The 23,448-nt window shown below is 46.4% G+C and overlaps 1 protein-coding gene across 3 annotated transcripts in view; it reads left to right on the top strand.

The window, feature by feature from the left end:
• slit1a (slit homolog 1a (Drosophila)) overlaps positions 1 to 22,544 on the top strand; it is an 86,111-nt gene extending 63,567 nt beyond the window's left edge. For 2 of the 3 annotated variants that reach the window (XM_085428164.1, XM_085428166.1), the window contains 23 exons: positions 376 to 399; positions 3,311 to 3,455; positions 3,609 to 3,683; positions 3,785 to 3,928; positions 4,013 to 4,156; positions 8,135 to 8,301; positions 8,995 to 9,127; positions 10,710 to 10,778; positions 11,345 to 11,416; positions 11,522 to 11,593; positions 15,094 to 15,165; positions 16,461 to 16,624; positions 16,725 to 16,849; positions 16,953 to 17,050; positions 17,131 to 17,270; positions 17,411 to 17,504; positions 17,597 to 17,734; positions 17,836 to 18,064; positions 18,166 to 18,296; positions 18,395 to 18,588; positions 19,648 to 19,936; positions 20,023 to 20,234; positions 20,331 to 22,544. In XM_085428164.1, coding sequence (XP_085284290.1) covers positions 376 to 399; positions 3,311 to 3,455; positions 3,609 to 3,683; positions 3,785 to 3,928; positions 4,013 to 4,156; positions 8,135 to 8,301; positions 8,995 to 9,127; positions 10,710 to 10,778; positions 11,345 to 11,416; positions 11,522 to 11,593; positions 15,094 to 15,165; positions 16,461 to 16,624; positions 16,725 to 16,849; positions 16,953 to 17,050; positions 17,131 to 17,270; positions 17,411 to 17,504; positions 17,597 to 17,734; positions 17,836 to 18,064; positions 18,166 to 18,296; positions 18,395 to 18,588; positions 19,648 to 19,936; positions 20,023 to 20,234; positions 20,331 to 20,569 — 3,170 coding nt within the window. In that variant the 3' untranslated portion in view covers positions 20,570 to 22,544. The remainder of the gene's footprint in view (positions 1 to 375; positions 400 to 3,310; positions 3,456 to 3,608; positions 3,684 to 3,784; positions 3,929 to 4,012; positions 4,157 to 8,134; positions 8,302 to 8,994; positions 9,128 to 10,709; positions 10,779 to 11,344; positions 11,417 to 11,521; positions 11,594 to 15,093; positions 15,166 to 16,460; positions 16,625 to 16,724; positions 16,850 to 16,952; positions 17,051 to 17,130; positions 17,271 to 17,410; positions 17,505 to 17,596; positions 17,735 to 17,835; positions 18,065 to 18,165; positions 18,297 to 18,394; positions 18,589 to 19,647; positions 19,937 to 20,022; positions 20,235 to 20,330) is intronic. The other variant, XM_085428165.1, reaches the window with a different exon arrangement.
• Positions 22,545 to 23,448: the final 904 nt, after the last annotated feature.

The following is a 23,448-nucleotide window of genomic DNA, read 5'->3' as shown; positions in this document are numbered from 1 at the left end:
CTGTCTGGCATTCTGACCTGCTGAGGTTTCACACTTCTTTATAGACTCATTTGTTTGACTCGATCTTTGTTTTTACTTTCTTTTTTTTTCCTTTTTGACTTTTTCCTTCTTTCTCACCGTCTCCTTCTTTCCCCTCATGTCACCCTTCCTTAGCAACAGCCAAATATTTACCACCTTTTTACATTGTTACTAGTGTCTCCATATTGCCACACAGAGATAGTCCTAGGCTTCTCTGTTTAATTGTCATATACCTTAAATCATGTGTCGTCATATATAAACTTTATATATGACTGATATGAAGCATAGCAGTGCCAAAGCTATGCAGACCAGACTGGTCTCACTGACATCCGTCCCTCTTTCTTTTCTCCATCACAGCCAAAGAGCAGTACGTCATCCCAGGTGAGTGGCTTGTAAACCTTCACCCCTATCATTGTCGTTCTCTTTTCTCTAATTTTCCACCTGCAGCCATCTACCAGCATCACTTTTCCATTGCTTACTATTCATTTAAACAAAGTTCTCCACAAATTAAAGGAAAAAAAATTCAGTTTATTACAGCCCGGGCATTACTTTTGTATATTTGCAATCATTTCTAAAAATGCTATAATTGAGTCAGAAAGAACAGCAAGCATTCAGATGATCATGCTAGATATGAACATGCAGGTTAGCCAAACTCATGTGGAAGTCTTGTAGGAATCAGTGATTTGCCAATTAAAATTATGTAATTAACAGAAAACAATGCCAAATGTTTGGTGTGGGAAATGTCAATTTTTATGAAAAATCTGAATTTGATTTAGCAACATGCTCTGAAATATCAAAATAAGTCAGCACTTATAACTGTGTTGCATCACCTCTTTTGAAAATAGGCAGTAAGCATTTGGCAGTTGGAGACGGCAATCGCTGTCGGTTTAAAAGCAAAACGTTTCCCTCCTCTTTCCCGATCTACTATTTCTGCAGGTTATGGCCTCCTTTGTCATTATTCATAAAGCACATAATGTTTTACTGGTTGATAGATTTGGATAGCAGGGCAGGCAGTGTTGTGCGAAATTTGCTTTGGCATTGTCTTGCTGAAATAAGCAAGGCCTTTCCTTAAGAAGATATTGTCTGGACAACAGTTTTCCCTTCGCTGTTTCAAAAATAACAACCAAAAAAATAAACCTTGGCAATTTTAAAGTGACAAGTAAAATATGCCGTTTGTTGAGATACTTAAGATAAAAGTGCACACGAGAATACCTAATAGCGCCCAAGAGTTACTGCCCCTATGTGTGAATTTTAATGTGATATATATGTGTGAGAGCATCTGTTTCTTCTCAACTTTGTTTCCCTAACAGTCTCAGCAGATAGTCCAAAGGAAATGTGTCTTTGCTTTGGCATTAGCACAGACAGTCAGTCACAGAGAGGGACAGAAAAGGAGGCAGAGGGAGCGAGACAGAGGGGGAAAGAAAGTGTGTCCTTTCTATCAGTAAAAGCTAAAGAAAATAAAGCCCACCAGAGGACTGAGATTCCTATCGGCGGATGTTTCCGGACCTCTTAACAAGAGCACTTCCAAGAAAATAACCGGGAGGAGCAGTGATGTGTGTCAAAGTCTGCGTGTGTGTATGTGCGTGTGCCTTAGTGGGGTTGCATATGCTTGGGTGATTCATTGTCTACGCTTGTATATCTGTGTGTACGTGTGTGGAAATTAATGTGTCTTTGTGTGCTAAGTTGAGATAAAGCTTGCACTGGCTTAGAGAACAAATGGGAGTCCTATATAAGCAGAAAGAAGATCAAAGCGGAACGTGATTAATAAGAATTTAACCCTCTCCTGACTGATAACAATTAAAGCTTCCACAATGGAAACACACGTCCAAATCACTGATAGCATGGGAATTCAGTAACTTTGATAATGGGGGCCGAGTTGCAGAGATTTATGAGAACTTCTGCAACTCCAGCGATGAGTCACTTTGCACCTCAGAGAGGGAAAAACCTCATCCCTCTGCCCTCTATTTTCTCTGATTTCGTGTAAATCTGCTGACAGTAAAAGTGTCACCACCACGCACTTGTGACGATGACGATGACTCAGGCTCACGAAATCTCCCCTGGCTCCTCTACATCCTCGAGATCAAAGCTCTGTGCTGTATTTTCATTGCTTCCTCCATCGCAGGAAATGCCTTTTCCTGTGTCTGGCCTAGCGAGGGAAAAGTTCCTTAATGACCAGCATTACCGTGTCTGTCTGCACCCTCCGCTCCGCTGAGCCACTGAGAAGTGACACAGCTCCAGAAAAAATGTTTTTTGCACAGGCAACAAGAGGAAGTGGTTTCTGGGAATTTTTTTTTGTCACTGTCCAAAGGTATTCTAATAAAGTCAGCAATGAGGTTTTGGGATTAGGTCTTGTTTGGACAGATTTTTGATATTCAACTGTAGGATTTTGTCCTGGTTGTTTGAGGTTTTCCTGCTCATGACTGTGGTCTGGGTGCCCCGTGCGGTTCCACTGACGTCATCGCTAAACCTCAGGCAGAATGGTGCACTGATGTGAGCATGCAAAAGGGGAATGGGACACAAAACAAAGCTCTAAAACAAATTCCGGCTTTTTCCCTCTAAATGGAACATATATACACATACACTCTAAATGCACATATAAATGCATACATACACACACACCGGGGCACAATAGACACTCACAGACAAACACACACTGTTCTAAGTAGCTCCCAGTGCTTTTTCATTATTGAGCAGCCATGATGTAACTTGAAGCACACTTTTTGGCACGTAACATCTATTCATAGACAGAGGAGGTGCAGGAAAACGTCCCACATTCCCCTCGCTGCCTTATTCTCGCTCTATCGGGACAGGCGTCTCTCTGCACGTCCGCCGCTCACCTTTCATTTCTCTTTCGTCTTTCTTCTTTTCCTCCTTTTGCATCTGTTTCCTCTCTCTCCTTTCCTTCAAATCCACCTGTCATTTCCTGTGCCTCTCTCATCCTCCTTTCTTCCTTCATTCTCTGTCCCTTGGGTGATCTGCTTCAAGCTGGCTGTCCAAATCCTCTCTCTTTTCACCCCAATGCTCCATCACCTCTCTCTAAAGTAACTCACCCATTCATCTTCTCCTATCAATGGTAGGAGGGTTGCAGGATGCTCTATAGGGCACCTAAGGTACCCTAAAGTAGGGAAGTCTCCTCTTCGGTCACAACAGGACAAACTGCTGACACACAGCTGCTGAGGGGGCGCATGCGTGACTGCGAACATCATGGGATTGAAGGCACTTGTGCTGGTTTGGAAGAATGACTCGTGTTATATGTTGTGCCGTAACAATGTCTATTTTTTCTCCTTTTCAGGCACAGAGGACAGCCATCTGAACAATGCATGTAACAGTGATCCAGTCTGTCCTCCCAAGTGCCGCTGTGAGTCGAATGTTGTGGACTGCTCCAACCTTAAGCTCACCAAAATCCCAGAGCACATACCTGCATCCACCACCGAACTGTAAGCAAACAAGAAAAAAAAGTATTTGAAGAATCTTTTGTGCGCTGAAGTTGTAGACGAATCAAATTTTAAAACTCACAGTGAATATCTAAAGAGAATTTGAATGGATTTTTCCGTCTGAATGATTAAACCTTTCAATCTTATTCCCACTAGCCGCCTTAACAACAATGAGATTACAACTCTAGAAGCAACTGGAGCTTTTAAGAACCTTTCCCAGCTGAAGAAAATGTAAGTAGAAATCCTCTTACCTTTCAGCAGTCACTCTCTAAAGAGTAAGTGCTGCTTTTAATTCTCCGACATGCTTTCTTTCTCCCCCCACAAACACACAGTAACCTCAGCAACAACAAGATCACAGAGATTGAGGATGGGGCATTTGAAGGCGCGTCCTCTGTCAATGAGCTTCACCTCACAGCCAATCAGATGGACTCGGTTCGAAGTGGGATGTTCCGTGGCCTTGAGGGACTGCGAATGTTGTGAGTCACAACCCCATACTTGTCCATATTTGGAAAAGTTTCTGATGTTTTTTTTTTATTAATGTGTATTTCTTTTGTCATCAGGATGTTGAGAAACAACAAGATCAGCTGTATCCACAATGACAGCTTCACAGGGCTTCACAACGTCCGTCTGTTGTCTCTGTATGACAACCAGCTGACCACAATCACACCCGGAGCCTTCGACACCCTCCAGACTCTGTCCACTCTGTAAGATCCTGCCACACTCACACGCCTAGCTTTAATTTTAGGTTTTATTGCTCTCACTGTCAGGGCTCGTGTGCGGAGGCGAGGAAGGGATGACCCACATGCAGGACTCGTGGTGCAGAACGAGGTTTATTGAATATGTAGACAACAGATGATAGGATGGATGGCTGGCTGGACTTAGCGGACTGGTAGACTGGCTGGCTGGCTAACTGACTGACTGGACGGAACACACGACAGAAACAACATCATCAATGACCCGACACTGAATGGGTAGAACAGAGGGCTTAAATACACAGACTGGTGATAATGATGATAATGAGGGACCGGTGAGTACACAGCTGAACATAATGAACTAATGATAATGGGAAGAGGATTGAACATAATACACACAGACCAAGGCTAACACAATAAAACAGGAAGTGGAACAGGCAGTAGATAAACAGTGAGTGTGAACTGAAAACACTGGGTCACCGACCCAGGAACCCTGACAGGACCCCCCCTTCAAAGGCCGGCACCCGACGGCCAAACGAAAAAGAACCAGAACAGGGCGGGCGGAGGGGGCCCAGGACGGAGGGACGGAGGCCACACAGAGACAGTTCGGGTGGGCGGCCACGTGGCCCGAGGCGAGACTGTTCCGGTGGACCGACCGTGCGGAAGGCAACGGCGGTGACGTGGACACAGTTCGGGAGGCCGGCAGTGCGGAAGGCAACGGCGGCCAGTCAGGCGAAGGCGAAGGCGGTCCGGAGGCCACCCAGGCGAAGGCGGTCCGGAGGCCGGCCGCGCGGAAGGCAACGGCGGCCACTCAGGCGAAGGCGGTCCGGGGGCCGGCCGCGCGGAAGGCAACGGCGGCCACTCAGGCGAAGGCGGTCCAGGGGCCGGCCGCGCGGAAGGCAGCGGCGGCTCTCCAGTTTTAGGCGTGCTGGCCATGGCCCGGTGGGCACAGGACCAGACGAGGCAGGATCAGGCGAAGCACAGGCCGGAGCTGCAGCAGGCGAAATAAAAGCCAAAGTCGAGGCCGGGCCAGACGAGGACGAAGGCTCCGAGGCCGGGCCAGGCGAGGACGAAGGCTCCGAGGCCGGGCCAGGCGAGGCAGAGGCAGGGTCTGAGGCCGGACCAGGCGAGGCAGAGGCAGGGTCTGAGGCCGGACCAGGCGAGGCAGAAGCAGAGCTAGGTGACAGCGAGGCATGAGGCTGGTGCGGTTCCCCTGAACCCCCAGTTGACGAAGAAGGTTGCCGGACGGGCTCCTCGGGCCCTCCAGCCGACGAGGCATGAGGCTGGTGCGGTTCTCCTGAACCCCCAGCTGACGAGGAAGGTTGCCGGACGGGCTCCTCGGGCCCTCCAGCGGACGAGGCATGAGGCTGGTGCGGTTCTCCTGAACCCCCAGCTGACGAGGAAGGTTGCCGGACGGGCTCCTCGGGCCCTCCAGCGGACGAGGCATGAGGCTGGTGCGGTTCTCCTGAACCCCCAGCTGACGAGGAAGGTTGCCGGACGGGCTCCTCGGGCCCTCCAGCTGACGAGGCATGAGGCTGGTGCGGTTCTCCTGAACCCCCAGCTGACGAGGAAGGTTGCCGGACGGGCTCCTCGGGCCCTCCAGCTGACGAGGCATGAGGCTGGTGCGGTTCTCCTGAACCCCCAGCTGACGAGGAAGGTTGCCGGACGGGCTCCTCGGGCCCTCCAGCTGACGAGGCATGAGGCTGGTGCGGTTCTCCTGAACCCCCAGCTGACGAGGAAGGTTGCCGGACGGGCTCCTCGGGCCCTCCAGCTGACGAGACATGAGGCTGGTGCGGTTCTCCTGAACCCCCAGCTGACGAGGAAGGTTGCCGGACGGGCTCCTCGGGCCCTCCAGCGAAAACGGTCTCAGAACCAGTGGGCACTGGAGCCCCTGGCACACACAGGACAGGGCCAGCGGGTGCGGAAACCCCTGGCTGAGGAGCGGCCGGGCCACCGGGTGCGGAAACCCCTGGCTGAGGAGCGGCCGGGCCAGCGGGTGCGGAAACCCCTGGCTGAGGAGCGGCCGGGCCAGCGGGTGCGGAAACCCCTGGCTGGGCAGCAGGGTAGCTCACAGCAGGCTCTGGGTACTGAACAGGTTGGTGGACGGGCGACTGGACTACTGGTGGGTGGACGGGTGGCGACTGGGCTACTGGTGACTGGACAGGAGGCGACTGGGCTACTGGTGACTGGACAGGAGGCGACTGGGCTACTGGTGGGTGGACAGGAGGCGACTGGGCTACTGGTGACTGGACAGGAGGCGACTGAGCTACGGGTGACTGGACAGGAGGAGACTGAGCTACGGGTGACTGGACAGGAGACTGAGCTACGGGTGACTGGACAGGAGCGGACTGGAGAGCAGGTGAGTGAACTGACGGGGCTGGAAGCTGAACAGCAGGTGAGGCTGACGACGGAGCTGAGGTTGGTGTGGCTGGGCTACAGACTGAGCTAATGAGGGAGATAAAGCTACAGCCTGAGCTAGTAAGGCCGGTGCCTGAGCAGGGGACACTTCAGCCAGCCTAACCAGGGATAAAGCTAGTGCGTGAAAGGCTGGGTCAGGAGGTGGATGAAGTGGTGGACTGATTAGCTCTTCCGTGCCTCCAGAGCGTGAGGGCACTGGCTGGAGAGCCTCAGCTGAGTCTCTAGGGGGGTCAGGCTGGATCCTGGCCGTCCTCAGCCTAGGTGCTGGGACAGGCACGGGAGGTGGCTGGACACCAGTCACCCCCACTCGAGAAACCGAAGCGGGTGTGGCGGTAGACTGGGTCGCAGCTGCCCTCCTCCTGGGAGCTGGCACTGGTGTGGGGGTAGACTGACTGACGGGAGTGGAGATAATGACTGGGTGTGTGATGTTAGCAGGTTTATTGGGGATTGTTCTGGTTTTCCTGCCACCACTATTTACAGTCTTTGGGAGAGCAGAGCAGAACAAAACTTCCCAGTCCACAGAATCTTCCAGGAGGGAAACATCCCACGAATCAGAGATGGGGTTATTGTGCGTTTTGAGTGAATAATCAGATGGTGAGTGCGAAAAACAGTCACTGGAGCTCACCATCGGGAGTGGCTGAAAGTGGTCCGTTTTATGGCGGCGTGTGCGCCGATTTCTCCGGGAGGAGGAAGCGGGCGGGGTACACGTCCGAGCCTCTGGCACGGGAGCCTCTGTTGAGCCGAGGTGGAAGACGGAGCCGCTGTGCCGTGGCGAGGTTGAAGGTCCGGTGAATGAGGCAGGTGATGTGTGAGCGTGGAGCGGAGTGGCGAGAGAGGGAGCGGCCGAAGCGCGGCGTGAAACGTCCACTCTCCGCGGCAGATGCTCCGGTGCAGGTGAGGCAGCAGGTGGGGGAACGCGGCGTCTCCGAGGCCCGCCCAGAGCCAAGCGAGTGCCCTCGAAGACGTGCTCTCGCTCCGCGAAGAGCCGCTGTCTCTCCTTGAGTTTTTCAGCCCACAAGGAGAGCGCTACCTCCTGCCGCTCGTAGAGGTCCGAGTCCGCTGGGTCAAAAGCGTGTCTTCTTGGCACGGGTCGGGTCATTCTGTCAGGGCTCGTGTGCGGAGGCGAGGAAGGGATGACCCACATGCAGGACTCGTGGTGCAGAACGAGGTTTATTGAATATGTAGACAACAGATGATAGGATGGATGGCTGGCTGGCTGGACTTAGCGGACTGGTAGACTGGCTGGCTGGCTGGCTAACTGACTGACTGGACGGAACACACGACAGAAACAACATCATCAATGACCCGACACTGAATGGGTAGAACAGAGGGCTTAAATACACAGACTGGTGATAATGATGATAATGAGGGACCGGTGAGTACACAGCTGAACATAATGAACTAATGATAATGGGAAGAGGATTGAACATAATACACACAGACCAAGGCTAACACAATAAAACAGGAAGTGGAACAGGCAGTAGATAAACAGTGAGTGTGAACTGAAAACACTGGGTCACCGACCCAGGAACCCTGACACTCACAGTCTGTTTTATTCTCACTCTCTCCCAGTAACTTACTGGCCAACTCCTTCAACTGTGACTGTCGGCTGGCCTGGCTAGGTGATTGGCTGAGGAGCAGGAAGATTGTAACAGGTAACCCTCGCTGCCAGCGTCCTGCCTTCCTGAAGGAGATCCCGCTCCAGGATGTGGCTCTGCCTGACTTCCGCTGTGAGGAAGGTAGGCAGCTTTGAGTGCTTTACTTCACGTTATACCACAGCTCCCGTGTAAGTGGAGTTTTTTCCCTCCTTGAAAAGAGAAAAGCATCTTAAATAGGATATGTTAATCCTTCTCTGTTTGAAACTAACCTGGGTGTGACTGATGAAGATTTTAACCCATAGTATGTTATAAAGACGAGCTGTTTAAAGTTTCTGAGATAATCTCAAATAATGGCCACTGCTGTGTGAGTCTTTTGTTTACTGAATAGATTGATACTCAGCAGTTCCTAAGCTGCTGATCAATGAAATGCTGAGTGGAGCTATTGAGCTGTTTGCCTTATTGATCAGTCACCCTGTTTGCACCTGAATGATTGTTAGACCTGTCTTCAGGCTTTAGGCAGCTTCCATTCTTTGCCTTTGCTGGTCAATACTACATTAGCGAGTCTCCTTTCTCTTTCTGTCCTTTAATTTTTGTTTTTGTGCTTTTCACATCTTTTACTTCTTCCTTCTTTATTTTCTCAATGCCTTGTCAGGTTTAATTTATTGTGATGCTGTGCTGTCTTTCGGTTTGCTTTCTATTTTTACTCTATCTAAAGTTTGGGGGGTTTTTGGTCAGAAAAAACAGCTATTTTTTTGGCTTGTTTCCATTTACGTCTGCCCTCATGGTCATGTTTTCTTTGTCTTCCTCTCTCATATCTCTCTTCTTTTATCCCAGGCCAAGAGGAGACAAGCTGTGTGCCTCGGCCCCAGTGTCCCAGTGAATGTACATGCTTAGAGACCGTGGTGCGCTGCAGTAACAAGCACCTTCACACACTGCCCAAAGGCATCCCCAGGAATGTGACAGAACTGTGAGTTCTTTGGAATTAATTGCTCCAATTGCATTTATATTTATCAGGTATTATTTTCGCCTCATCTTTCCTTAAAAGCAAGGAAGATCATTAAAAAAAATGTAAAGTGGACTTTATGAGCCTCTAAAAAAGATAAGTGTTAACAGCAGGGGCAAAGAAAACACATCGCGTCACTTAGGGAATAGGAAAGGAGTCAATAAACCCTGTAGTTATTCTCTCAGACATTCTTCTTCTATGTTCCTCACAGCCTTCAGGGCTAGCACTGATGTCACTCTCACACTCAGAGCCAAGGATTAGTGTGTGTGTTTGTGTGTGTGCGTGAATATTTGTGTGAGGGCCAAAAGCCTGTCCACAGGAGCATAGGGGAGCAACAGGACATTTTAATGAGCAGTTTTCAATGGAAAGGGGAGGAAATGGAATAGGTCTGGAACTTTCCAATAATGCTTAAAGTGGTTCAGACCAACTCAGGCACACACACACACACACACACACACACACACACACACACACACACACACACACACACACACACACACACACACACACACACACACGCTGTGCGAGCCTTAAGGCCTGTCATTGTCCCAGCAGGTGTGACCAGGTGTACCCCTCTGTTCTGGGCTTTCATCTTGTCATCTGGAGAGTTTGCTACTCCATCATTATCCCAAGTGTCCTCAGCACCGTCATTACCTATCATTACCACTGAACCCAAAGGCCTCCTAACTACCCACCTCCCCGCACCCACGCACCCTGTGCTTCCCACCCTGTGTACAGTCAAGAACAATAGCAGGAGCCTGCAGCTCTGCTCAGAAGGACCAGGCCCTAAATCAGCCATTTATCAAAGTGACACACCACTAGTAGGACTTTGTGTTGGTAATCAGGAGGGTGGTTGTGTGCCTTGTATACATCACTCACTTGCATAGCCCACATAAACACAAGGGTTTGTACATCACTTTAAAAGTGCTGGGTCACATTTAGGAATTGTTGTTAAACTGGAAAATCAGAAAAAAGCAAATTCACTGAAAGTAACACATTTGTCTTCTTTTCTTTGTCACTCTTTCACAGTAGAAGTGATTCTTAGCCCAGTATCTGTGTGAAATGGGACTACTTAAACAGCATGACTGTGGAATGCTTGCTATGCTTGACTTCTAGTCTTGACAAGCAACATTGTTTTAAAATCTTGTAAGCAGATATCCGTACATGAATATGCAGAATCTGACACCAGAAGCTTTCTGGTTTTCATTTGTAGACTGACTGAAGTTCTAACTTTTTTTAACAATCCTGTTTGAGCAGGCTGTGATGCAGTTAAATAGTGTGTAGAAGAGTAAAACAGGGATTGCACAGTAATCATCAGCTACTGATAATGATTTCTCTTTTATTCATTTTTTCACTATCCCAATATTCTGGTAGCCAACTGGTAGCCAACTGGTTACCAGAGCCATGAGTGGATCAGTTGAATCTTAGATTGAAAATACATTAAGAAACAGTGCTGGTAAATATTTTCAGTCTGCTGTAGCTGTTCTATCTTTCAATGATAGCGCCTGCTGGTTCATTACAAACCTATTTGTGTCTGTCTGTCCAGGTATCTAGATGGAAACCAGTTCAGTGTTGTTCCAAAGGAACTGTCTGCCTTCAAATACCTACAGCTGGTGTAAGTTTTTTGTCTGTGTACATCTTCAATTACAAGGTCTATATCCAGGATGTCAAACTTATATTACACCGTGGGCCACATACAGCTCACTTTGATGTTAAGCCTTTGTGTTTACCTGCACATTTAATCCCTGAGATATATTAATGCAATAAAATGAAGTGCAATTTCAAGTATGTCAGTTTTTCTACAACACAAAGAAATGTTGCTTAAGAATGATTCTTTGAGCCTAAAGTCTAAGAAACAGCTTTATAAAATTACAGCAAAAGATCTGGTAGCTCGTTGCCTAGACTGTTGTGTAATTATAAAACAGAAAGACCTTTACTGTCATTTAATTGATTATCTATTGCTTAATTACTTTGGTGTAGTATAAAAAGGTGTGTGTGTGTGTGTGGGGGGGGGGTCTTTATCGGTTCTTACAGTCCAAAATTCATGCCAAAATTCTTGTTCCTAAGTCATCCAGTGGGCCAGATTGGAGTCTTTGCCGGGCCAATTCTGGCCTCCGGACCTTATGTTTGACACCCCTGGTGTTGATCAGTACAGTGAATGATTCCTTTTTTACGTTTCAGAGACCTGAGCAACAACAAGATAAACTCTCTGACCAACTCATCCTTCGCTAACATGAGTCAGCTTACCACTCTGTAAGTCTTAACCAGCCTTGACTGTCATTTTAATTTATCTGCAACTAGAAAAGTTTTGTTTTAATTCTACCTAAATGTGACACTTGTGACGATCTTACTTTGCAGAATTCTGAGCTATAACTCGCTGCGCTGTATCCCCAAAATGGCTTTCAGTGGACTGCACTCACTTCGACTGCTGTGAGTTCATTTTCATATTTCAGATGAATTGCATGCAGGTACTATTTGTGTTATATATGTGCTTTTTTTTCAAATACAGAATGTATACTGCCTGTGCTATGAGAGTGTTTCACTTTTTTCTTCATGAAAAATCAAATGTTTCTTTGGTGTCACATCATTTCAGGACAGTGTTCATTCTGCTCACTGAGAACATTTGAAGTCATTTTGACAGAAGTGTTCTAAAACAAGACAGGACTTACTTTCAGGCTAAATGAGTTATTAAGGAGGATATTTTTGCAGCCTGCACTGACTACAGAGATGGTGCAAGCAGATGCTGAGAATGTTTGATTGACTCCAGAGGAATGAAACACAGTCTAAACAGTTATGACAGCTTATGAATACACACACAGACACACACAGACACACACAGACACACACATAAACTCCGACCTATTTTCTCTGTTTAGATGGCAGCTGTGGGGGGAAATAGCAGTGTTATTCCAGCTCCCACTCCTAACCACCTCTTCTTCAGACTTCTGCCCAGTGTGCTTGTTCACCTCCAAGTGCCCCGAGCTCATCACTGCTGCACCATCAGGGCCAAACACATGCTCCCACATCCCACTGTACAAAATCACCCTGACTCTGATTGCCGGAGAATGTTTGCCCCGCTAGCTGTAATGGTTTTGACTTTGCCTGTGGGCTTTTATGAAGTTATGAAGTCTTTGATTGTGCACTCTCAGTGACCATGGGCTCCCTGCGGATGAATTCGTCTGCTAAATAACTGAGATGTAGATCGTAAATGCATTCGACAGATAGATGACGAAATGAAACCAGTCTTTGGAAGCGCACAGCAGCTCGAAGCCTCAAGCTTTAACTCGAATGTACAGTTTACTTTTGCAACAGGAGAAACTGAGACCAGGCCCAGCAGCACTCCTTATGAGATTATGCACGCACGCCAATGTCTATTTGTGTGTCTGCGTGTGTGTGTCTGTGTGCGCACTGATGCCCGTATATGCATAGTCTAAATGTTTGTCATCTACTGGCTTGGTGCCTGTTAGTATGTGTGTGGGAGTGCAGTTATCAGCCTTCCATGTGTGCTCATAGCAGGCACACTTTTTATTAGTGACAACAAAGCTTCAACAAAGCCTCTTTTTACGGTGGGATTCGACTAAAGCCCCCGATCATTACGAGACACAAAGCGTAAGAGCCCTTTTAGTGTAGAATGAGAGTGAAGCTCGGCCATCATTAGCTGATGCCGCCGTCGCTACGCCAGGCGTAGAGCTTTGATCTCTAATGAAGCTGTGTGTCCGTTATTTCTGCTGTTACTCACTCACGCCACCTTTACTTCTGAAATTCCCCTGAACAAGTATGCTAGACGCCATGTGAGGCCCTCCCTCAGTGCCACCAACACGTACACACACACCACACAGGCTCAGAACTATATACAATAACACACATATATACACACAGACTGTCTGGGCTACCTTATTGTCTTACTCAGACGGGAGTCCAAGTGAAGCAGAAAACTTTGATGTCTTTACTGCCCGTGTGATCAATCATAAGCCTCCCATTAAATGTCAATTGGAGCTGTGGCATTTCTTTCTTTGCTTAGAAATACAGTGGGGGGTGCAGCAAATCTTGAGCGACAATGAGCTCAGTTTAATAGTTTAAACTTTCAGACTCCACAAAAAGTTCAGAGTTCAAAGTTGGAAGCTTCATGGAAACCACAATGAGATGCCAAAAGCGCCGCGCTCATGTGCAGTCGCGCACGCCGAGGTGCCAGAGCCTTTATAAAGCTGCACCTTTGGCTTTACACAGCAGTAAAAGAGGAGAAGAATCATTAACGCTCACTTCTTCAAACAAACCAGGGGTCTGAGGCTGGCATGGATGTGGTGTGATTGCAAGCGGCACTGTGTGAGTGTGCACGCATGTGTGTGTGTTTGTATGGTGGTTGTGGTTTAAGCTGCAGATTAATACGCTTCTAATTGGCCTGCTGAGTATTAGGTGTGAGGTGAGTGAGCTGAGACAGCGCCAGGGTGTGGCCCGCAGGGGTTTGAGTAGCAACCTGTAAGAAATTAATGTGATATGAAAGAAAAGAGAGGGGAAAAAACAATGAATGTAAAGCTTTCAACAAAAACAAAACAGACATGTGGCTCACAGAACCAGACTTCCCACACTCTGTGTAGACATAAGCCATCGAATTGTCAATCGGTTTCATTCTGGGAATCGGGCTGCAGATAAGCTGGCATAAGCAACGTGAATTGACAGAATGATATACAGCCGTAGCAAAGAAAAGTCAAAAAGAGAGAATGTTAGCAGGAGCGCAGATCAAGTTTCTTCCTGGAGACTCCATGGCTCCTTTTTTCCCATGAGATCTTTTCCTGACTGGCACACTGCTGCTGGCTTTACGCCCTCGGTATCCTCCAACTACCACAACCCACCTACGCGCTCTACACTAATAAGCATTCTCCATGGCACACAGGCCAATTAGCGTGTTGTCTCAGGCAGGTTACACTGTATATTTTTCCTCTAGTATTTAGTATTCTTACACTGACCAACTTCCCTCTCCGCATCCTTTCCTCTGACTCTTCCACAGTTTCACCGTGATTGACAAGTCCAACAAAGAAGGCAGTTTACTTTCAGAGTCTGTTTATACATCAGTTCTCTTCATCCAGGCATAGAGAGCAGATGTGTCATGTACTGTTATTGTGGACTGAGCTGTGGTAACATTAGCTTGCGGTCAGCTGAGGTTTAGAGGTGGTAATGACCTGACGGGTTACAATGACCATCAATCATGTAGCCATTAAGCCATGTAGGCTTGTCAACCTTGGTAGCAGTAGCAGTCTGAGAACAAGGAAAATAACAGTAGATTCAAAATAATGCAAAAACACACCAGGATTAATATTACCGGTAATGCATGTGCCCAAATATACAAGCACATAATTGTTCCTCGTTGTCTGCACACACACTTACACTGTCCTGCATGTGGTACAGCTCTCTTTAACCCCCCAACTCTATACCCCTGTTGGCCCTGCCAGCCAGACGCGCATAGAAACTTGACACCAGCCTTTTCCAGACGTACAGAGCCTCGTATCTTTGCCAGCTGCACATGGCTCTACCAGAAACACAAACCACCTCCCGCTCATTTAGAATGCCAAGACAACATTGCGCCATTGTTCCTGATATTTCTGGTTTCGGTTTGTTGGAAAGCAATCAACCCAGCACTGACAATTAATATACTGACTCTTTGGTTTACTTTGAAAAAAATATAGCTTTACCATTTGGACACAGGAGCACCGTTATAAATACTGAAATGGGACCGTTCATTCAAATACTTGTCTTTTAAAAAAAAAAAAAATACTAGTGTGTTTTAACAAATCAAAAACGAGTTGATTTTCTGGCAGTTGACCAATCAGTAAATCTTCTTTTGAACTTTGTTCTAATAGTATGATTTTCTTTCTGTGCTCAGATGTCTTCATGTATTTTCTCTTTTTGTCCTCTCCTTCCCCTTCACCCTTAAGGTCTCTTCATGGCAATGAAATCTCAGAGCTTCCCGATGGCATCTTTAATGACGTGTCCTCACTTTCCCATTTGTAAGTAGTAACACACAACTGTATGGCCATTTCCAGAACCATTACCATCTGCATTTACCATGTTAAGTGTACATACATGTAGCTGCACACAAAAATGCATACACACACACACAGAGGCACTGTCAGGTACAGGAGCCGTCTGCACACACAGCCAGAGTGTGGCTCACAGCGGGCTGTCTGTTGTCCTCTTTGGTCGGCTCTGCATGAGACGAGCCCTCCCTTAATCAGCCGCAGTCCTGCGGTTCAAGCAACACACAGACCCCTCTGCTCTCTCATCTCCCTGTGTGACATCTTTGAAGCACAAACATTCACTGACTTGCACACACATATCTTTCATGGTCTGTGGACTTCAGTGTTTATTTATTTGTCTGCAATTTTGTGTGAGTTGGGCGTCTGGCTGTGCATGGCTTTTGCCATCCAGCATAAATTGTCACATCATTTCGTGACAGTTGCTGATCAGTAGACATATCTGCCTATTAGATAGACTTATCGTGAATATGGAGCTACCAGGCAGGAGGGGAAGACCACGGAGGAGATAGGATGTAGTGAAGCGGGACATGCAGACGGGTCATGTGACAGAGGAGGAGGACAGGGTGAGATGCTAGATATAGGGTGAGATGCATCAAATGCGGCGACCCCCAAGGGAGCTGCCAAAAAAAGATGATGACGACAGATAGATCTGTCAATCTGTAGGTGTCCTCCAGTTTTGACACTGGAGCTCTGGCAGAAGGAAGCATAGGGAGAACTAAACAAAGACATTTCATGGAGAGCAGAGCAAGAGTCGAGGCTTCATGAAAATGGGGCGAAGTGAGGGATGGAGGGGAGCCATTGATCCACAGTCACAGTCAAGTGGCTTTCATGTAAGCAGATGTCAGGTGTCAGCTATTGGCTCGGCCTGAAAGATGAGCCTGTGTTCCGCAGTAATGGAACAGCATCGATTCAGGAGTGTTTGTGCATCCAGTGGGAGGATAGAGCGCCATTGATTCCTGACCACCATGACAGAAGCAGTTAAGAGTGCCTTCTGTTCACACCTTTGCCGTAATTGAACAGCCTTCCTCCTGATAATGCATGGCCCAAAGTGGCATTGAGCGTTAAACTTTAGAGCTGTTTTATTCTTAGGGAGGCTCTGATTTTTTTTTTTTTTTGTCTAGGACATCAAGTTGATTTTTAAGTGAGTGTTACTTTATATGAGAATGTAGAGACACCTGCTGGTGACAGAGTGCACTACAGTGGGTAGACTTATACTGAAAGAGCCTAAATCACTGATTACTAATGACTGATCTCTGAATTTTCAGGGCAATCGGTGCCAATCCGCTGTACTGTGACTGTCACCTGCGCTGGCTGTCGGACTGGGTCAAGACTGGATACAAAGAGCCCGGCATCGCCCGCTGTGCTGGTCCTCAGGGCATGGAGGGCAAACTTCTGCTGACTACACCTGCAAAGAAATTTGAATGTTCAGGTGAGTTATTGTGTTCAGCGCAGAAATTTCATCTTAGATTGGTCACTTGTACCTGTAAAAAAAAAAAAAAATGAAATATAAGCTTTGGCATTTCCTCTAGGTGATGTGGACACGGCAGTGTTGGCCAAGTGTAACCCTTGTCTGTCAAGTCCGTGCCAGAACCATGGCATCTGCCACAGCGACCTGGTGGAGATCTACAGGTGCAGCTGTCCTCCGGGATTCAAGGTAACTACACAGTGCTACCACCTACCTGTGAAGACCAGTTGAGAGGTTACCGACGTGAGTAGCATCATTTTTGGCAGATCCCTTAGTCTGGCCTCTGTTTCAGGGAAAGAACTGCGAGACGGTTCTGAACGCCTGTGTGAGCAGCCCATGTGCCAATGGAGGAACCTGCCGAATGGATGCAAATCAAGAGGGACAGTACAGGTGAGGAAATCAGTGAAGGTAAGGAATGAAATCTTAATCAAAGACAGAACTTGATGAGATGGATTTGTTTGCTTTTACAGTTGCACATGTTCATTGGGCTTCGAGGGCCCGACTTGCGAAACCAATATCGATGACTGCGATGACAACGACTGCGAGAACGGAGCAACCTGCATCGACGGTGTCAACAACTACACCTGTTTTTGTCCCCCCTACTACACAGGTTAGTAGATGCAGCATAGTTAAGATCAAGAAACAGCTGCACAGTAACAAAATATCAGTTAAAAAGAAGGTTTTACGCTATGAAAAATATGATTATGCTCTGCGTTAACCACCTTCTCTAAAACTTTTGCCTTTTTGCAGGTGAAATGTGTGAAGAAATGGAAGATGTGTGTGCCCCCGGTCGGAGCCCCTGCCAACACGAGTCTACCTGCCTCATCACATCCTCTGGACCCAAGTATGTTTTACTCCCAGAAGCACCAGATCAATCAATTCTGAAGCTGTATGTTGGGAAATAGACGATTTATATTTTGTATTTTTGCATTGCAGGTGTGTGTGTTCTCCTGGTTATGTTGGTGATGACTGCAGTGTAGATTATAATGACTGCGAGGAGCATCGCTGTCAGAATGGAGCTCAGTGTGTGGACGAGCTAAATGGATATTCGTGCATCTGTCCTGAAGGATATAGGTGAGGAGAGGACAAGTGTGCCATTATTTTTGGCTTCTTAGTTTCTTCTGCTTTAATCGGATCACACTCCTAAAAATCCCTCACTGTCTGTCTTCCTTTAGAGGTCAGTTATGCGAGGTTCCCCCATCTCTACTGTCACTGTGCGAGCGGGCCGACTGCCAGAACAACGCCCCATGTGTGGAGCGAGGTGGGCGCGCCCTCTGCCAGTGTCCTCCTGAGTTCGGAGGGCCACGCTGTGAGAAGCTGGTCAGCGTCAACTTCATCGACAGAGACTCCTACCTCTTGCTCTCTGACCTTAAGAACTGGCCTCAAGCTAACATCACACTACAAGTATGTGCAGTCATTTCTACCATTTCAGTGTGCTGCCACTGCCTTTCTGTGCTAAAGCCTGAATAACTCAAACACCCAATCCAAAAATGATCTCTCTGTAGGTATCAACAGCGGAGGACAATGGTATCCTGCTGTACAATGGAGACAATGACCATATGGCAGTGGAGCTCTATCAAGGTCATGTCAAGGTTAGCTATGACCCCGGCAGTCAGCCAGGACATGCCATATACAGGTAAGGTGCCACTGCTCGCTCAGTCCTGATGAGCACGTAGCATTTTGTGTTCACTTTGACTGTACTGTATATCTTCAATCTGTGTTTTCCTTTCCCAGTACTGAGACTATCAACGATGGTCAGTTCCACACAGTGGAACTGGTGACCTTTGACCAGATGGTGAACCTGTCCATTGACGGGGGTCTCCCTACCACAATGGACAGCTTTGGGGCAGTGCGGCCCATCAACGGGGAGGCTCCACTATATGTGGGGGGTAGGGGCCCTCTCCAGAACACACCTCCCTCCTCTGCAGGCACTCTTAACTACTACACTACTGTCAATCACCACCCCTCCCCCTTCGCTTTGTCACCACCCGAATCACTCCTTTCCCTCAACCCTTCAACCCTATCCTCTAGCCACTCCATCCCACCTTTAGTCATGACTGTGTTTGCTAGAAAAAATACAGATAAACCTCCTGAATACTAACACACACACACATTTTTTTTAATCATGAAAAGGAAGCTCATAGAACACAATTCTCAAAAGTAAAGCTACGTTCAGCTTCTTCTGAACCAGGTAGCACTGCATTTAACAGAGGCTTACACCAGATGCCCTTCAGGCTGAAGTACAACCCGCAACCTTTCCCTTGCAAATGTGTTAACCACCACACAGCTGAAGGAACATCATTCTCAAAAATAATAGATCATAATTTAGAGTAAAAACACAATGCATCTCTCTATAGACTTCGTCCTTCAAGCACTTTTTTATAGTGTGTGAACTACGCCATCTAGTGTTAGAATCATAATCAAACTACCACACACAGTCTCGACTTCAGATTAGTTTTGTATTTGCATGCATTTTTTCCCCATGGTGCACATGGTGTTCATTTGTATAATTTACATGTAATTTAGCCACTCTTGATAGAATCAGACTTTGAAACTGAAAAAATAAACCTTTAATGTTACACCTTAGATTTGTTGCATTTCAGCCCCCATTTGTGGGTTGATATCGGATCAGGAGTGGCTCAGACTTGGTGCTGTTTGTTTTTCCTGCTGTGAAGTGCTGTTCTTCATTCATACAAACTACAGGAGACATTTTTTTCCATACCTCTCTCCCTTTTGTTGTCCCCCATTTCAAGGATGATGTGTCTTATAGTGCAAATGTAAAAAAATCAAAATTAGTTTAAAAAACTCCAACAAAAAACAGTTGTATATACTAATCTGAGAAGTGGTTTACACACTGCTGGGACACACATGCTTGAAAATATCAGTCTCCATTACACTCATACCAGCCCTGTGTTAGATGTCTGTGCGTGTGACTTAGTATGCACGTCCTTGTATATAACCATCCTTTCTCTCGTTCCTTCCTCCAGGCATGCCGGTGGACGTGCACTCGGGCACTTTCCGTCTCTGGCAGATCCAGAATAGCTCCAGTTTCCATGGCTGTATCCAGAACCTGTACATAAACAACGAGCTTCAGGACTTCACCAAGACCCAGATGAAGCCTGGCGTGGTACCGGGCTGCGAGCCCTGCAAGAAGATCTACTGTGTACATGGCATATGCCAACCTGATGGGGTCCAAGGACCCGTTTGCCACTGCCAGCCAGGCTGGAGCGGGGCGCACTGTGACCAGCCTGCTAGCAACCCCTGCCAGGGCAGCAAGTATGTCAGCAAATGGAATAGCTTAGTGTGGATCAAGTTTTTAAACTTTATATTTATATTTATTGAGTTTATTGCCTCTTAAATAGGTGTGTCCATGGAAAATGCATCCCTCTGGATTCTCAGTCATACCGCTGTGAGTGTGCAGAGGGTTACCGCGGAGCCCTGTGTAACCAACAAGGGGAGCTGTTTAACCCCTGCCGTCACTTGTCCTGCAAACATGGTCGCTGCCAGATCTCAGACACAGGAGATGCATACTGTCACTGTGAAAGTGGCTATACCGGAGAACTTTGTGATGCAGGTGGGTTTTGTGCATGTTAGTCTGTAGTGATAAAGAAAAAAAAGACTTTAAAACAAGTCATATTAAAAACTTTTTTCTCCATTGTTTTTTATTTAGAGATTGAGTGCAGAGGGGAACCTGTGCGAGACTTCTACCAGGTCCAGCGGGGATACGCTATCTGCCAGACGACACGCATGGTCTCTTGGGTGGAGTGCACTGGAGCCTGCGACACAGGGGCCTGCTGCGCCAGTCAGAGGATGAAACGTCGGAAATACACCTTCGAATGCAGCGATGGGACCACCTTCAGCGAGGAGGTGGAAAAGACCATCAAGTGCGGTTGCGTGGGCTGCATGTAGCACAGTTCACTCCCGTTCCCTGCTGCTGCTGACGAGCAGAAGATGGAAAGAAAGAAAGGAAGTAAAGAAAGGAAAGAGAAGACAGTAGGAAAGTGAGGGAGAGAAAGAAAGAGAGATATTAAAGAATATATATAAAACCTCTATCTATATATTATGGACAACAGTGTTTGTAAAATAGTATATTTCCTCCCCTTCTAAGGGTGTTTGACCTACAGTAAAACAGAGAAACCAACATCACGGGCAACAACGTAGGTGCGACAACAGCAGCAAACCATTGTATCCGCAACATTGTTTCAACCCGAGTCACCCAGTGTGAATTCCCCATCCATCTCTGAGGCCTCTGACAGCCCAGCCACCATCTACCATCTTTACTTTGTGGAGGCAGAGAGAACAGTGGGGTCTGGCCTGGGAAAAGCAGAAGGCTAAGAGGAGAGCTGGACAATTTTGACTTGGCAAAGCTGTTTTGAGTTGAGCTTGGCTGGGTTGCCTGGACTGGGCTGGACATGGTTTGAGTTGAGTTGAAGTTGTTGTTGGTTTGGTGTAGCAGTTTCTCTGCCAGGATACAGTCATCCATCCACACACGCACACGTAGAAGTGAACAGCAAGGAAGAAATCGTACGATTAAGAGCGGCGCAGACGCCGTGGCTTCGAGGCTAGGGTGGTCTAGTGTCACAGTTGATTTCTGTGAGGTACCGTAACAGAAACTCCATTTAAAAAAAGAAATAAACAAGAGACTGCGCTGACTAGCAGCACTGAAAACAGCAGTCAAGGCACGTCTCTGAAGTACATAATCACACATGCATGGCATACACACATTTTCTGCACAGTCTAAACGCCACACGGGAAGGCTTGTGCCAAACTATTCCAATCAGAGAACCCATCCGGTGCTGACAGTGCCCAGTGCTTATCAGCCCCCAGCATGAATTGCCTCAGGGTTAGGATGATTTGCATAATCCCACCCCCAACCTACTCCACCCCAGTGAGTAGGAGGCCAATCAGTCCTGCTCCTTTTGATGCCTGCAGTATTAAACTTGTGCAAACTGTTGCATGTTTGGAGAAGTTTGCTAACAAATATGTAGAGCTTCTTAATATCCTTATAAATGTACAAAACAAAAACGTTGCAGAATCATGCTCTGTTGTTTTATTTTTTATTTTGTTTTGTTTCATTTCTCATAATTTGTTTTTGTTATATTTTTGTGTCATGATGTAACCTAACTCCTTTAGCTGCCCCATCCCTCCCCTACAACCCTTTATATAGAAATGCCTAACAGATTCTAATATATATATATTTGTATTTCATTTTGGTATAGTATTTTTCTATGTTAAAGAGTAAGTCTGTTTCCTGAAGCTTTGGGACTGGTGGAAAGGCGTTCATTTGGTTCCCTAGGTGTTTTTTGTTTTTTTTAATTTGTTGTATCTCACATGCTCCAAAAGGTGATTAATTACATTTAATTGGCCAAAAAAAAATGCAGCAGCTGGTTGGCCTTTTTGTATAGAAGGCAGTATTGGTCTAGAAATATGTTTAATATTGTATATGTTGTCTTCCATGTGAATATTACATTAATTCATTGAGAGTCTGTGCTTGTTTTTATTTATTTTATCTAATGGCGTTTTCCTGTAGAAAGTGAAGATCAAAAATGTCAAAAAGATTTAAAAAGGTAACTAAAAAAATTAATTACGTAAAAAACTGTATTTGTAACAACACTTCATAGCAGTGTTTGACCTTCCTCTCTGGCTCAGACATTCCTGGTTTGCTTGCAGGGGCCGGAGAGTTCAGAGCTGAGATTAAGAGATGTCCCCCACCTCAAATTTCCCTTGAAATTAACACATCACACTTAAAAGACTTCTGATTGTTTCCGTGTTCATTTGGATTGAAGTGCTCGAGTTGCATTTCTGTCATTTGAATTTGTGAGCTGGTGGGTTTTGTTTTGTTTGTTTTTTAAATTTTTTTTTTTTTTTTTTTTTTTTTTTTTTTTTTTAATTAGTCAAGCTCAACTGATCATAAGCTGCTGTCAAGCCAGAAGGAACAGGATGAAGTTGCCTCTGTGGACAATGATCATTTTATCAAGGTGTGTCATCCAAGATTGCTTTGAAAAGGCAACTGTGTGTGAAGCATTACATGCCTACTACTGACAGATAAGTAAACGAGAACGGTCTGGACATTTTCAGTATCTGTCAGTTTTAAGTGGTAATCCATACGAAAAAAAACCAACAAAAAAAAAAGAAAGCAATGGTGCCAATTACAGTGAACGTCATACCTGAATGTATAAATGTGTATAGATAAATACGACCTATGCTTATTCATGAAGTGGTAACTTTTAGCTGTTATTTAGTTTCCAATGTAAGATATAGAAATCACATCCTGTCGAATAAGTGACAGTCCATCGGGATGGCGTTAAGGTGTTGTTCTCTCTGCAGATCGGGATTGTGTTTGATCCGTTTTGCTGATCTAACTGTTAAAGTCTCTTTATAGTGTGAAAGGCTGCAGATCTCAGCTCATACAGCGTTGCATCACGGAGCTCCTATTCATATTGCTACCCATGTTAACTTTGTTTTACATGCTGTCGCTGTGATCCCAGTGGTGTACAAAAACATTAAAGATCCCATAAAGGATACTGATGAACAGTCACTGTAATACTTAGGCTGTGTGCCTCGTAAAGGTGCGCGTTTAGTCAAATGTGACTTTCTTTCCATGTCTCCTTTCCTTCCTCTGCACTAATCTGTACTGGACTGGTGCATTCAACTTCCTGGTAGACATCTTAGTGGTGCTTGTGCTATATTGAGATGTAATTCAGTTACTGGTCACATGACCAGAAACACAGTTTTCTTCCATCCTATGAACTATATACATAAATGTTATTGTGAACAACACAATGTCT

The sequence above is a fragment of the Rhamphochromis longiceps genome, linkage group LG13, assembly GCF_057381845.1.
Source record: "Rhamphochromis longiceps isolate RC_006_pf linkage group LG13, R_longiceps_female_GT1.1, whole genome shotgun sequence".
Classification (NCBI taxonomy): domain Eukaryota; kingdom Metazoa; phylum Chordata; class Actinopteri; order Cichliformes; family Cichlidae; genus Rhamphochromis; species Rhamphochromis longiceps.
This window is presented reverse-complemented; position numbering and strand designations above follow the sequence as displayed.